Source organism: Pangasianodon hypophthalmus, chromosome 11 (assembly GCF_027358585.1).
Source record: "Pangasianodon hypophthalmus isolate fPanHyp1 chromosome 11, fPanHyp1.pri, whole genome shotgun sequence".
Lineage (NCBI taxonomy): Eukaryota > Metazoa > Chordata > Actinopteri > Siluriformes > Pangasiidae > Pangasianodon > Pangasianodon hypophthalmus.
Window position 1 is genome coordinate 22,966,404 of NC_069720.1, and position 15,218 is coordinate 22,981,621.

General features: G+C 39.2%; 1 protein-coding gene across 4 annotated transcripts; it reads right to left on the bottom strand.

Moving 5' to 3' along the window:
* Positions 1-127: 127 nt before the first annotated feature.
* On the bottom strand, positions 128-12,365 carry zgc:162816 (uncharacterized protein LOC571260 homolog). Of its 4 annotated transcripts, none has more exons than XM_026925530.3 (8): positions 12,224-12,365; positions 11,913-12,073; positions 10,855-11,135; positions 9,527-9,707; positions 9,257-9,378; positions 8,989-9,178; positions 8,106-8,211; positions 128-1,284 (listed from the first exon to the last, which is right to left on the bottom strand). In XM_026925530.3, the coding sequence occupies exons 1-8, from the start codon at positions 12,230-12,232 to the stop codon at positions 1,195-1,197; spliced, it is 1,140 nt and encodes a 379-aa protein (XP_026781331.3). In that variant the 5' UTR covers positions 12,233-12,365; the 3' UTR covers positions 128-1,194. The 4 variants fall into 4 exon arrangements, with proteins under 4 accessions (XP_026781331.3, XP_026781405.3, XP_026781561.3 ...); XM_026925604.3 differs by having other exon boundaries at positions 11,913-12,114; positions 12,224-12,346; XM_026925760.3 differs by having other exon boundaries at positions 11,913-12,103; positions 12,224-12,332.
* Positions 12,366-15,218: the final 2,853 nt, after the last annotated feature.

Consider the following 15,218-nt stretch of genomic DNA (forward strand, 5'->3'; position numbering starts at 1 on the left):
CAGTCCTGGGAGACCTGAGAATTGCATTTTGTGCTTTATATTTAATGAAGCCATTCATAGTCTATACTAAAACATGTATGAGTAGTTAGTCAATATAAAGCAAATGAATATAGCTTATTAAAATCAATGAGTTCTTCATTCACATTTTTATTTAGGAGTGGAATTGTAGATACACCTCTTCATGTAGTGAGGGGAGCAGCCCATAAAGTAGTACACTACACTTCGTGAAAAAGAATGTAATAGAGTCTATGTTCAACAGGAAGCCTTTGGGATTCACTCTTTACGCACCATAGCTGCCTGTATACCACTTTCATGGAATTGTACACTATATGGCCAGAAGTATTTGGACACCTGATCATCACACCCATATGTGATTTAGTCCCCTTTGCTGTTATAATAAGCTCCACTCTACTGGGAAGGCTTTCCACTAGATTTTGGAGCGTGGCTGTGGGGATTTCTGATCATTCAGCTTCAAGAGCATTAGTGAGGTCAGGCACTGATGTTGGTGAGGAGGTCTGGGGTTCAGTCGGTGTTCCAGTTCATCCCAAAGGTGTTCAGTGGGGTTGAGGTCAGGGCTCTGTGCAGGACACTCGAGTTCTTCCACTCCAACCTTCACACACCATGTCTTCATGGAGCTCGCCTTGTGCACAGGGGCATCGTCATGCTGGAACAGGTTTCAGCCTCTTAGTTCCAGTGAAGGGAAATTGTAATGCTACAGCACACAGTCATTCCATACAACTGTGTGCTTCCAACTTTGTGGCAATAGTTTGGGGAAAAAACCACATACGAGTGTGATGGGCAGGTGTCCATATACTTCTGGTGATATAGCGTAGGTCTGTACTATGTGCGTTAAGAAAAAATCTTACCGTTTAACTTTCACCTTGCCAGGGTAAAATATTTACCCCTGTGAAAAGTGAGATCAGTGTTTTATTCTGTTATTTGATTTAAAATGCAAAGAAAATCTATTATGTAACTTGATCTGATGTGCCTTATACCATCTTATAGATCATAAGAAAACCGATTTAATTAATTAATTTTCATTGTTATACCCCAAACATCAATAAAGATCAAACTGAACACATTAATCAAATTTTTGTTATTAACTAAACCATTTCTCCTCATTTTAATAGCTGAATGATTAATAAGCACTCCAGATAGCAGTCTTGCTGTTGTGTTTTTTTTTTTTTTTGCTGGTTACCATCCACGTGTGGGTTTCCAAGTGCCTACAACCTTTCCTTTGGAATGGACAATGTAGACTGGATGCATCATAGCTGTAGCACAAGCCTGTAAATCACAGTAATGTATTAGTGTCTTTAGCATAACATTCCTGGTTAGTCAACAGTTAAAATAACATATGTAAATGTTAATGGTTATTATACAATATGCAAAATATGACACACATCTTCTATACTACCTCCCCATTACATAAACAGCTAAACTTCCCTGTGTTTTAATATTTCCACCATGATATAAATACTATATGAAGTGTATCCACCCAAGACATCACGGCATGCCTTAAAATAATCACAAGAATGCTGAGCACCAGTGTAAGGCTTCTGGGCCCAGCTAATCAGGCTGAAGTGTGGGACTCAATCCTAGAGCACTTTATAAATGTCTATATTAAAACACTATTAGTCAATAATGGCAAACTTCAGATAAAAATAAAAGGACATTGATTTTGTAACATCACCAGCAATTACCAGAGGTAGTGAGGATCTGAATTTCATGACTATTTGTTCTAAACACTTATTCAAGACTAACACCTAAAAAGGGAGACAACTGAAATTAAAACAGACTGACTTCAACTAACATATTATTTATTTAAAATAAAATAAGCTCATTTCCAAACTTTAAAAAGCAGTTTAAAAAAAAAAGAGAGAATAAACCTTATTTCTGGGAAAAATGCAAGCTAAGTGATGAAACAAGCTTACCAAACACACTCCATGGGTCACAGGTCTATCCTGAGATTTACCATTGATTTGATTAGAATTTCCACTGAATACATACCTACTTAGAGGTTTCAGGTGATGAATATTCAACCATCATGCATACCGTCTACACTGATCAGCTATAACATTAAAACCACAGGTGACAGGTGAAGTGAATAACATCGTTATTACATCTTGAATATCTCGTTACAGTGGCACCTGTCAAGTGGTGGGGTGTTGTAGGTAGCAAGTGTACAGTCAGTTCTCTAAGTTGATGTGATGGAAGCATGAAAAATGGGCAAGCGTAAGGATCTGAGTGACTTTGACAAGGGCCAAGTTGTGATGGTTAGACGACTGGGTCAGAGCATCTTCAAAACGGCAGGCCTTGTGGGGTGTTCCTGGTATGCATTTGTTAGTACCTACCAAAAGTGGTCCAAGGAAGGACACACGGTGAACCGGCGACAGGGTCATGGGCGCCCAAGGCTCACTGATGCGTGTGGGGCGCAAAGGCTAGCTCGTCAGATCCGATCCATCAGACGAGCTACTGTAGTACAGATTGCTGAAAAGGTTAAAGCTGGCTATGATAGAAAGGTGTCAGAACACACAGTGCATCACAGCTTGCTGTGTATGGGGCTGCGTAGCTGCAGAGCGGTCAGAGTGTCCATGTTGACCCCTGTCCACTGCCGAAAGCTCTTACATTGGGAACGTGAGCATCAGAACTGGACCATGGAGCAATGGAAGAAAGTGGCCTGGCCTGATGAATCACGCGTTTTTTTTTTTTTTTTTTAAACATCATGGTGATGGCCGGGTGTGTGTGCGTCGCTTACCTGGGGAAGAGATGGCACCAGGATGCACTATGGGAAGAAGGCAAGGCAGTGTGATGCTCTGGGCAATGTTCTGCTGGGAAACCTTGGATCCTGACATTCATGTGGGTATAATGGATATTGATAATGATGCCACACTGCAAAAATTGTTTAGGAATGGTTTAAGGAACATGAAATAGAGTTCAAGGTGGTGACTTGTCCTCCAAATTCCCCAGATCTCAATCTGCCCGAGCATCTGTGGGAACCTCATTGATCTAATGTTAACAGTGCATTTACACTAAACCATCAGATATAATAAAAGTGAATAACTTGAATAATGGCACATAATATTATTATTATTTGAATCACAGGGCAGGGTAGCACACTAGAAGGAAAGTGTTATCTGTCCTCCTCCAAATACATGTGCTCATAAATGCCTTTGATTGGCTATTGTTGCTGTTACTGATAGGGGAGAGAGAGTATGCCACCCAGAGAGCACGACCAATATTGCTCCCTTGGCTCCCGGCCACAGATGGCTGTAGCATCATCAGGATTCAATCTCGAGATCTCCCAATGAGACCTTGCCTTGTCGATGAGTTAAGGAAGTGGATATGTATGTGGATATGCTCAACATATCCACGTAATGGATTAAATATGTTGAGTGTAGCGCTCTAATCCTTTGTTTTTTGAGACGACTTTTAGTAGATGGACCTTAAGATAAATTCTTACCTTGTGTGTATTAATTAATCTTGCTAACTTTCCCCACAACTAGTATGTCAGTGTATGATGGCTAACGGTTTGTTCAGCCAAACAAGATGGAGATAAATGATGGACATGATCAATACTAACTGTTTAGAACCTGAGCATCTTCAACAAGCACATACAGAGCATAACTGCAGCATAAAGCAGACAGCGGCAAGTAATGGAAATAATGCTGGCCATTCATTATGATTCTCTGATGCTGTAGAGTGAAACAAGCAATAGGTCTGGCTGCAAAGCCTGCTAGAAAGAAAAAGGTAAGTTCTTTCACCATGCTGCAGTAGCAGGAACAGACAAGGCCAGAAGACTTAGGTAATCAGTCCATGGAGGAGGAAGAACAAGTGCCTTTACTGTCCTGGACTAGGCTGTCCCACAATGTATCAGCCTCTTATGTGTAATCAAAAGCATGTGGAGTCAGTGACCTGAAGACGCAGAAGTGCTACGATTGTGATTAATTCCTCAGATGCCAATGATCTCATTGGTGTCACAGGCTGATGAAGCCTTGTGCCTGAATCCACGTGCCATGCAGCTAAATATGAAGAAAATTATTCACAAAGTGCTCTGTGGCTGGTATCCCTAACACAGAGCACAGCTGCCCCTGGCCTTTAATGAGATAATGACCAAAACTGCAGACACAGTGGGTAAAGAAATCCTACAGGCACTATGAAGCAGTGGGAGATATAGCACTGAAGTGCTGTAGGTCACAGTAATTGTTAACACAGATGAAGATACCCGAGTTGGCTCAAACGTCATTGCTGCAAGCCTGATAAAAATGAAGGAAGGTTTCCATAGGAAATTACCCTGGCAGTCCAGGGAGAAAGCAAGTAGAATGCAAGGCTACATATGTGACTGAGGTTCTGTGAGCGATTGAGTACTGCCAGGCCAACCGGGTCATTCTAATAAATGAGAATGACCAGAGAAGAAATATGACATAGCAGGGTCCTTTTATAGGGGTCAAGATCACAGATATGAGGTGATGACTATTACTGGCAAGGAATCGAGCAAACAGGAATACTCGATTAGGTCTGAGGGAAACCACTCGAGGGGTGGTCCACCTCAGTCGTGGTTGCATGTGTAACCTCCTTTTTCTTCAGAACCATTTCCAGCAGCTTATTTGTAATCTTCTTTGATATCATACAAGCATCAGTGTGAATACAGTGTACTTTGTTCAGAGCACATAAGCTTTGCGATAAGAATAACACTTTACCAAATTTGTTCACACACTTATGGTAAATTGTATGCTTAGATTTAGCATTTAGATTGCGAAGTTTCCCAGAAAGAAGGCATTTTTACAAGGCAAATAACTCTTGAGCATCAACCTACAACAGAGGGCAGTATTTCACTAAAAAGTGGTTCTTTATACATAAAATGGCTGGTTTTATGCAAGAGAAACTGCAATGGCCTTTTTTTTTTGTTTGCACGTCCCCGAAAGAGAGGGTATCTATTTGCTTGTAGAAACTACAGTCAGCTCCAGACTTATTGGCATGCTTATTAAGGAAGGTTAAAGGAACATGGAAAAATGCCTCTGCAGTTAATAATCTCACACTGAAAATAGGAGCAAAAATCTCACCTTTAATTGAAGTTTATTTATGCGTAAATTTTGCTCAAATATTCAGTGTGAGATTAAGCTATTTTTTTGTGTGCATTTTGGTCAACTCCAAATAACAGACATACACAGCATCCTTTAATTCCCACTGAGTGATTATGACCTTACAAAGCCCTTTACTGCAGCACTCTTGACAAAACTTAAAAGCAGCAATGTCAGTGGCTGCCCTGTACATGTTTTTTTTAAATGGAAGGCTTATGCCTGCTGTATTCAAGCTTACTGAAACATTATAACTGGTGCCACTTTAAAGAGTATGTCCATTCTTAATTTCTGTGATTTCTTGCTAAGGGTAGCTAAGATTGAAATTTGGCAAGCTAGACTCAATGAATTTACTTAACTCAACTGTGTACATTGGTTCCATGTGAAAGAATTGTGTTACATTAACACAGTTTGTTTTCTTACATCCAACATGAATTGATTGTGTATTTTCAAAGCCCTGAATAAAAGCGCAGGAATGACATTGACCACTTACCACTGCACTATTCTACAGCACATGCACTAACCACGTAAATCACACTCTACATTATTCAAACTAGTAACATAAGCTAGTAATATGTAAACTACAGGGTGTCCCAAAAGCCTCCATACACAGGGGAAATTAACACTTTTTAGCAAACTGTCTTACAAAATTTTAGTTTATTTTACTAATAATTAGTTTATATTATTATTTTTTTTTTTCAAATCGCCTTTAAGAATGCCTTTGAGAAAAGAAGAACATACTGAAATCATTCTCATGGCTGGAACAGGAAGCTGTCGCAAGGTCACAATGGACATGCAATTACATGCATTACACTAGATGTGTTAACACAAATTCATCACGAGTGGGAGAGACGACTCCGTGTGTATTTACAAAGAAATGGCAGTCATGTAGAGCATGTTTTGTAAATAGTTACATTTTGCTAAAAAGTGTTAATTTCCCCTGTGTGTGGAGACTTTTGGGACATGCTGTATATATGTTCTCTTAAATACGAAAGATGACATATTCCCTTTTTTCAGTGTGGCTAGACTTCTTGTGCATGTATGTTTTAACAGTGGGACTCCAGATAGCTGGTCAGTCATTCAGTCAGTGATTTGAAAATTCCTCTTCTACTGCGGCCCACCTGAAAAAACAGCCTTAAGTAGCTTTAAACTTTGGCTATGTGCAGTGGGTTTGCAAGTACTACAGTTCCCTCTGAAAGTATTGGAATGGAAGGGGCCATCTTTTGTTGTTGCTATACACTGATGACATTTTGGTTTGAGATCAAAAGAGGAATATGAAATGACAGATCAGAATTTCAGAAAATCAGAATTTCTACTGTAGATGTGTTAAACAACTTGGTGTTAAACAACATGGCACATTTTGTTTGAACTCACCCATTTTCAAGTGATCAAAAATATTGGAACATGTGACTGACAGGTGTCTTGTCACCCATGTGTACCCTGTTAGATTGGCTGGTTAAATAATTAATAGCTCTGAATGTCTACTCTTGATTTGATCCCTGGGTTTCGCCTATGACTGCATTAGTTGTTAAAAAGGATAAACCAACATGAAAACCAGAGAGCTGTCTATAGGAGAAACATAAGCCATTTTGATGCTGATAAAAGAGGGAAAATTGATCAGAGCCATTGCACAACCATTGAGCATAAACAATACAGCAGATTGGAATGTCCTGAAAAAGAAAGAAACCACTGGTGTACTAACAACAAGACATCGAAAAGGTTGGCCTAGGAAAACTACAGCAGTTGATGATAGAAACATTGTGACAGCTGTGAAGAAAAACCCAAAAACAACAGACAGTGACATCTCCAACAACCAGGGGCAGGAGTGAAGGTATCACAATCCACTGTTCGAAGAAGACTTTGAGAGCAGAAATATAGAGGTCATACCACAAGATGCAAACCACTTATCAGCAGTACGAATCAGAAGGGCAGATTGGAACTCACAAAGAAAATTCAGAGATGAGCCACAAAAGTTCTGGAACGAACATTAATCTCTCCTAAAGTGATGGAAAGTTTGGAGAAAGAAAGGATCCGCTCACGATCCAAAACATACGAGCTCATCGGTCAAGCACAGTGGAGGTAGTGTCATGGTTTAAAAACTGTTGCGCCATGTTTTAAGTTCTAGATGTAAATATCAGGAAATGAAAGCTGAAATTCTGATCAGTCTCATATTCATCTTCTGATTTTAAACCAAAATGTCTTCAGTGAATAGCAAAAACAAAAGTATTGGTCTTGCCATTCCAGTACTTTTGGAGGGGACTGTATGTTAAGACAAATAGATCAGTTTCCACTGTAGTTTCTCATGATCATGGTATAAACAAGATTTAAATATCCCCAGTTTTCTCCAAATTCTCATTTTTAGTCTACCACTAAACACCCTGCCACCACCTGGCTCTTCAACTATACAGTTACGAGACCTGATTTTCGCTGTTCTCTCATCTGTGTGTGATCGAGCCAGACAGACAAGCATTGTTTTGTCAGTGTGAGAACTGTATTATTAAGCCTATGCCCCTGAATAAGCTGACGTCATGCATTCATAGTCACTAATGAAATACACTTGTAACAGAACGCTACTTTGGTTTAAAGTCAGAAATGATCAAAATGACAGACAATACAATAATACAATAAACCATTTCATTTGCTTCTTGTCATTTTGCTGCATTTTGTTATAAATTCATTTAGGCACCTTACCAAAAAAAAAGAAAAAAAAACACTCCTTACTCCATATTGGTATCAGTTTTTCAGCCCTTCTAATCTATAACTGGTCAATTTTCAGATTGAATGAACTATTTCGTAGCCTGATTCCCAAAACAACCCAACTCAGGACACTGTATTACCTATTTTGCATGCACACTGTCTATATGGAGTGTACTGCCAGTATTGTACTGTATTTAAACTGACAGTGCCAATTAAATGGTATGTAATAAGTGTTTGACTTTAATGAATGGGTCTCGTGTACTATTTAAATTTTGGTAATGAAGTGATAAGCATTGGCGCTCTGCATGAGAATATAAAGCAGTAGCAACTCACATGGTAAGGCAAGAGGGACAGCATGGAGCCCAGAGGGAACTGACTGAAATCCAGTTTTTCAGAGATAGGCTCCACTCTGCCATGTTCCTGAGTCATTGACACCAATCTACCAAACAAATAAAATCACAGAAACTTATCGTCAGTGCATACAAATATCCTGAAACTGTATGAATCCACAGCATGCTGAAGTTATAATGCATCAGAGGGATGGCATCAGAGCAACACTAGCCTATCAAAAGCATCTGTGAACAGGGCAGATGCAGCACTTTCCTTCAAGTGACTTTTACAAACAAAATTAAGGTTTTGGTGTGGAGTCCTGTCTTTAACCCCACTGAGATGCTGTGGCAGGATCTGAAACTCGAAAGCAACCCATTGTGGCTGAATTACAGCGATTCTGCAAAGAAGAGTTGGCCAAAATCGCTCCACAGCAATGTGAAAACTGACCTCCAGTTATCAGAAGTGTTTGGTTGCAGTTGTTGCTGCTAAAAGTGGCACAACCAGTTATTAAGTTTAGGTAGGCAATTAGTTTTTCAGACACTGATGTTGGTGAGGAGGTCTGGGGTTCAGTCGGTGTTCCAGTTCATCCCAAAGGTGATCAGTGGGGTTGAGGTCAGGGCTCTGTACAGGCCACTCGAGTTCCTCCACACCAGCTTTGGCAAACCATGTTTTCATGGAGCTCAGTTTGTGCACAGGGGCATCGTCATGCTGGAACAAAGAGCCTCTTAGTTCCAGTGAAGGTAAAATTGTAATGCTACAGCATACAGAGACATTCTATGTAATTGTGTGCTTCCAACTTTGTGGCAACAGTTTGGAGAAGACCCAGATATGGGAGTGATGGTCAGGTGTCCACAAACTTTTGGCCATATAGTGTAGTATTTCTTACTTTAGATCTGGATGGCCGTCAATGATTGCATAGCCAGTTGGTAAACGGCCTCCACCATCATGACTCAAGGCGGCCCAGCCGCAGTCGACCAAGAGCTGGTTCCTATGCGGGTAGTGACCTATGATCCTCGTCAGCACCCGCACTGCAATGTCCTCAAGTCTACAGGAGCCAATGAGCATCTGCTGCACATCTATACAACAGATATACAAGGAACTCTTGTAAATGCATGTAAATCTAAATGTCAAACAGAGAAAATCATATTACTGACCATAAAATACATAATTTCCAGGATGGACCTCACTTAACATAGCCATGTCTAAAACTGGGTGGCTACATGAAGGGGTGGAACCAATGCTAGATTTCACATCCTGGATTCCTACAGCTTTTAGCCTGTAACATACGACAGGAAAAACAGAGAGTTATACTGCATGGAAAGCAATAACATGATCATTATCTAGCTATTAGTAATAACTAGCATGTTTTTGAGGAATCTAAAACAATATACCACTCCCTGAAAAGCATGATATGGTAAGCATACTTCTCTACAAACTGCAACACAGATGATGTCGTTTCTTGGGCAATAGCCTTAATTTGCTCCTCTCCCTTACAGCCGTAGGTGTTTCCACAGTGGGCGTAGATTCCTGTAAGCTCCACCCCTTCTGCCTCTGAAATTTCCTTGGCTAACTGTAGAGCAGCAGGATCTGAGTGAGGAATGCCCACTAAAAAATAGAATATAAAATAGAAATGCAAAAGCACCTTGTCACCAGTTAATTAACAGTGGGGTGAGTTTACTTAAAATCATACTACTGATTAATTACATACTAATTCAGTCATCACAAAGATAAAGCTCTGCAAATATTCTTCATACAGCAAACAATGGGCCTCATTCATCAAGCTGCTTATGAAATCGTTTGTACAAGCATTTATACAAGAAATGTGTTATTACATGAAAATCTGATAAATTCAGAAAATTTTTCTAAATTTTTGTCTCGTGCTCCTGAGTGTGTGTAAATGTACACATAAGAAGAATAATGTAAACCTCGACTGGAATGATATCAATTCACATAATTTGCATAAATTACTGCACTTTGATATATGGGATATATAGAGCTCTATCAAAAACACATCCTCATGCTAGTTCACTAGGTCAGGGACTAACAGTCCCTGAGAACAGTTTATGAAAACCAGTCATTTTATATTACTGACATCAGTTAAAGAATATGAAAAATTAAGAAAGAGAGTCAATACAAACCCATAAATTAAGACAAATAAAACTAATCATTCAATTATGACCATCCGGTCTGTAAGCCATAAACAAATACCTCAGCCTACAAAAGATTTAATATACACTTATTATTATTAATATTGTATATATTATTAAATATTTTTACTGGCATAGACGTGAGTCAAAATAACTTCCAATTCTGAATTTATTAATTAATTCATTAATTTCGAGTAAAAATAGCTTCCACTTTGTCTTTTAGACTTTACCTTAACCGTTCATTTCATGTTCAAAGTTGTCTTTAAACATGATGCTTTAAACATGTCTTTAAACATGACGTTTTGTCTTTAAACATGACGTTTAAAGTTGTCCTTAAACATGTCTTAAAACATGAGTTTTGTGGACGTCACTGAATGCAAATGAGCTGTGCTGGGAACGTGCTTTACAGGCGATCAACATTTGCACGAGTACGAAGAAAATCAGCCTTTCGTTAACTTTTGTGAATCTAGCAGAAAATTTTATTTTGGTTTGGCTTACGCAAACATTTACACACAAATTTAGTAAAAAGATAAAGAAATGAGGCCCAATATACATATACAGAATATGGACAAACATAAGAGTCACCTACTCGCTGTACATCTTACCTCTACCATTGTCACAGTCCAGTTTCAACCAGACATTCCAGACTTTGCCCTGCTTCAGTGGTCTCGCCTTCAGCTCTTGCAGGGCCAAGCTGTTGTCCACCAGTACATGGAATAAAGAAAGCCTCTCTGATAATTCTGCGCAGCGTTGTACTTTGTCAGAGGTTACTGGATATGCGTAGAGGATATCATCATAACCACCATCAGCATAGAAAGAAGCCTCAGCCAGGGTGGACACCACAATGCACCTTCGTGAGCCCCTGGTCATGATGTCTGCACATTCACTGAGGCCCAGACAGAGAAAACAGAAATGCGTCATTATATTCAAGCAACACTGCGGTTGTGGAAAATGCAATACTTTAAGTCGCACATTTTTGTGTTTTTTCTGCTCCAAACACACCTGATTCATTCATTTAGCAGCTAAGACCTTCCTGAGTAGGAATGTGTGTGTTGGAGCAAATGAAACACTAAAATGTGCAGGACAGGGGAGTACTCCAGGGCCAGGGCTGGGGAACTGTGCAAGCGGGGAGTCCATAAAGCACCAGGGGCTCACAGAAGTGTAAACCGCAAGCTGTCATTATCAAATCTGTTCTATTTCTGATTGATTTCTTAGATATATTATCCTGTTTGACTAATCACTTGAACTGAATGGGTTTAATCCAAAACTCACTAACTCAAAGCAGGGCTCAGACGTAACCTTTACTGGAATCTAATGTGTTCGGTCACTGGAAAGTCCAGGAATAAAAAGCTGTATGGCTCTAATAAATAGGCAGAATGTTACTGTGCATTTAAATAAGAAGTCTGATATTTGAATAAATGGATTAGGCTCATAAACCAAATGTGTTGTGGGGTCTATGGAGTTCATTTTAGAGTTAAAAGTTTGCGAACCCCTGCTCGGAGTGAGTGAGTGAGTAACTGGTTTGCAGAACTCAAACCTTGGAACTTTTTCTACAGTGTACAGTTTTTAAAAACACTGCTAATTGCTGATGGTGGATGACTTGCAATCAATGGCTGGCTTGGGTTAATGCACAACAAAACAGTCGTGTGTTAATCAGTCTCACATGGTCTTATGGGTTTTCATGTGAGGTCTGAGCTGCACCCCGAGCCTCAGGAAGCGGTCCAGCATTGCGTCTGAGTTTCTTCTCACAGTATCCAGGTCCACAGTGAAAGCTGGAGTGCAAAGGTCCTTGGTGAACTGGGTACTGCTGGCCATCTTAACGCACTGCACAGATCAGAAACAGCGTGTGGAGCTCTGCAGGGAAGCTGTATATGAATAATTACAAATAAAAACCAAACCTAATTGTTCTCTGGCTCAATGCAAAATCCTCCACAGAACAGCGGAAAGCAAAGCGCAATCTGTAAACACACTCACGTCCTTCATTCAGGATGGCGTCTACACAACTCCTCTCACACACACATCACACACTGCTGCTCTCTGTCCCAGAACCACTGCGCATGCGCACGAGAGGGAGGGCCGTAACCACCTAACAATCCTGATTGGTTTCTGCTGCAGACTGAGAAAAATAGAGTTAGATTATCTCTCTAAATAATAATAATAATAATAATAATAATAATAATAATAATAATAAACAACTAGGAAATGGATAAAGACTGTAAATTATTATTAATATAATAATTTACATATAATATAATATCAATAATACATCAATAATATTAATAAATATATAAGTAATATATATTTAAATTAATATTGTTATTATTATTTAGATTTTTCATGGTTGGGTTTTGAGACAAAAAAATAACACAGGCAACAGTAATATAGGCAACTATATTTCCCGAAGAATTAATTACCTCTGGGAGCTAAAACCATGTACTAGAAGATTATAAATGGTCACAGTTTCAAACAGTCCCACATGATTCTGATAGGTGATGACATCTGATGACTAAAAACCTTTTCTCAAATAACCAAAATAAATAAATAAATAAATAAATAAATGAATAAATAAATAATTCAAATGCCAAAAAGAGAACTACCAAAATTAAATTGTGTCTGTTTTTAAGAGTTTATAACCTCAAAAATACGGGCGATGTTTAAATGGCCTGACTGCTCCATAGTCTAGTACCGGTGTGATCAGGTGAAGACTAGAAAAAAAAGACCTTGTAACGGTTTTCCAGTCTTCAACTATCCAGTTTCGGTGACCCTGTGTCCACTGTAGCCTCAGATTCTTGTTCTTGGGTAACAGGAGTGGAACCCGATGTGGTTTTTCTGCTATTGCAGCTCATCTGCCTCAAGGTTTGACATGTTGTTATGTGTTCTGAGATGCTTTTCTGCTCACCACAGCTGTAAAGAGTAATTACCCAGTGACTTCCACCAGGGTAGGGTTGTTCATGTTGTTCTGGCATGAACAACCCTACCCTGGTGGAAGTCACTGAGATCACATTTTCCCCCATTCTGATGTTTGACGTGAACATTAACTGAAGCTCTTGACCTGTATCTGCAAGATTTTTTGCATTGCACTTCTGCCACTTGATTGGCTGATTGGATAATTGCATGAATGGGCAGGTGAACAGGTGTATGTGGTGAGTGTATGTGGTGGAGCTCTGACTTACCTGACCCTATGGGTGAGCTGCCACTGCTGGCCCTCCTAGCCTTCTGAAATGGGAGCAACAGTGCTACTGTTAATGATCTAATGATAACTGATTTTCACATTCTTTGTTGTTTATGGATGTACTCTATACAGTATTTATGTGCATTACACCTTGGACCTAATGGAGCCTTATGTCTTAATATTAGTTGCTGCACTTTCATTTCAGCTATTTCCCAGTTGCCCATGGCCATTGTTTAGCTAACTAATACCTCTGGTTTATGGCTGATTGTGATATATGAGGGCAAAAACCTAATAACAATGAAACTATTAGGGTTGACAAAAAAGAAAAAAAGAATATTGGGAGAAAATATTTGTGCTTTTGTGATTTCTAATTTTTTTAATTGTGAACACGAAAAACTAAAAAAAGTAAACTGAAAACTGAAAAGTTGTAACCCATAACCTGGAATAAAAAAAAAAAAACCCTAAACCTGAATGCTTGAACCTGAGTGCTGGTTACTGTCTGTGCAGAGTTTCTGTGCCCCTAGGTGTTAAATGAGTATGAGAATATGTGTGTGTTTGGTGACCTCCGATGAACTAGCATCCCATCCAGGATGTATTCCCGCATCATGCTCAATGTTCCAGTGATAGGCTACAGATCCACCGCGACCCTGACCAGGATAAAGTGGTTGTTGAAAGTCAGTGAGTGAGTGAGTGAATAATCTTATGTTGTTGTGTTGTCTGTCCTTTTGTGTAATTTGCTCTATTACTGGAAGTTGTACGCTTAGTCTATCTCCTTTTACTTTGTCCTCCAAAGGCAGTTTGAGGGAAAAAAAAGGATGATCGATTAAATAATCCACCTTGTTTGCATTCATTACCCCCATAACCACATTTTACATGCTTCTCTACCATTGCTGATGAGGTGTTAGAGATGCTTTAACGAAGTGGGCTTAAAATTATAAACCCAAATGCACACAAAATCTAGAGGGTATTACGCTCCATGTAATCACCTAACACAACTGTCACTGATGTGCTGCATGAATCTAAGTCTCTGGGCTAGAAAGAATCAGCCCCAGCCTTGCGTCATCATACCATGCTGTGTATTTCTCCTACGATCATTGGTGGTGCCTTTGCTATTGTTTTCACAATAATCCACTTTAATACATTTATTACCAACAACTAATCTGATGTGGATCTCAAAAATGAAATGATGTATTTTTATCTTTGAAAGACAGGGACCTAGTGACATTCTTGTCTAGTTGTGATCTAATTAGTATATATTATTATTTGTTATCTGGCTATTAAGCCTTATAAGCCTTGTAAGTGGGTGCCTGTTGATCTTTTTCATTTTCTCAGTGGAAACGAGCATTTTTTTTCTTTTAGCTCTTTTACCTTTTATTTGCCATGTTAACGCCCTACTTTCATAGTGTTCTGTGGCTTTATCACTCCAAAAGGTTTATAAATTGCTCCCCATTTCTTTTTATTTAATCTATTTTATTTAATAAATTTGGTATGGGGAAGGAGGAATTGTGTCCTTTCTAGATAACAATTTCATGTCTGATAGATAAGGCTGCTGACGATCCACTGAAGTTTTTACATACAGTATTGCTTTCTATTCACCAATCTCTCTGTCTCTCCTGGTGACTTGGCTTCTCCTCTCTGTGATTCTCAAACACTGATACAATATTCTTGTGTCAATGCACCTTGCTGACACTGCATCTGTCTCTACTATTACTTTACATATGTTCGCTTTCATCACCATTTTCCTCTTAGTGTTAACATTCTCTGCCTTACTGACCTGAGTGCATAGAAACAATTAAC

Bases quoted from the DNA above. Each gene is read 5' to 3' on its own strand.
- zgc:162816 (XM_026925530.3), bottom strand. The intron at 9,708-10,854 runs GTAAGATGTACA...TCTATTTTTTAG, and splicing joins GGACTGTGACAATGGTAGAG to TGGGCATTCCTCACTCAGAT. The intron at 9,379-9,526 runs GTATGCTTACCA...CGTATGTTACAG, and splicing joins GTGTTGCAGTTTGTAGAGAA to GCTAAAAGCTGTAGGAATCC.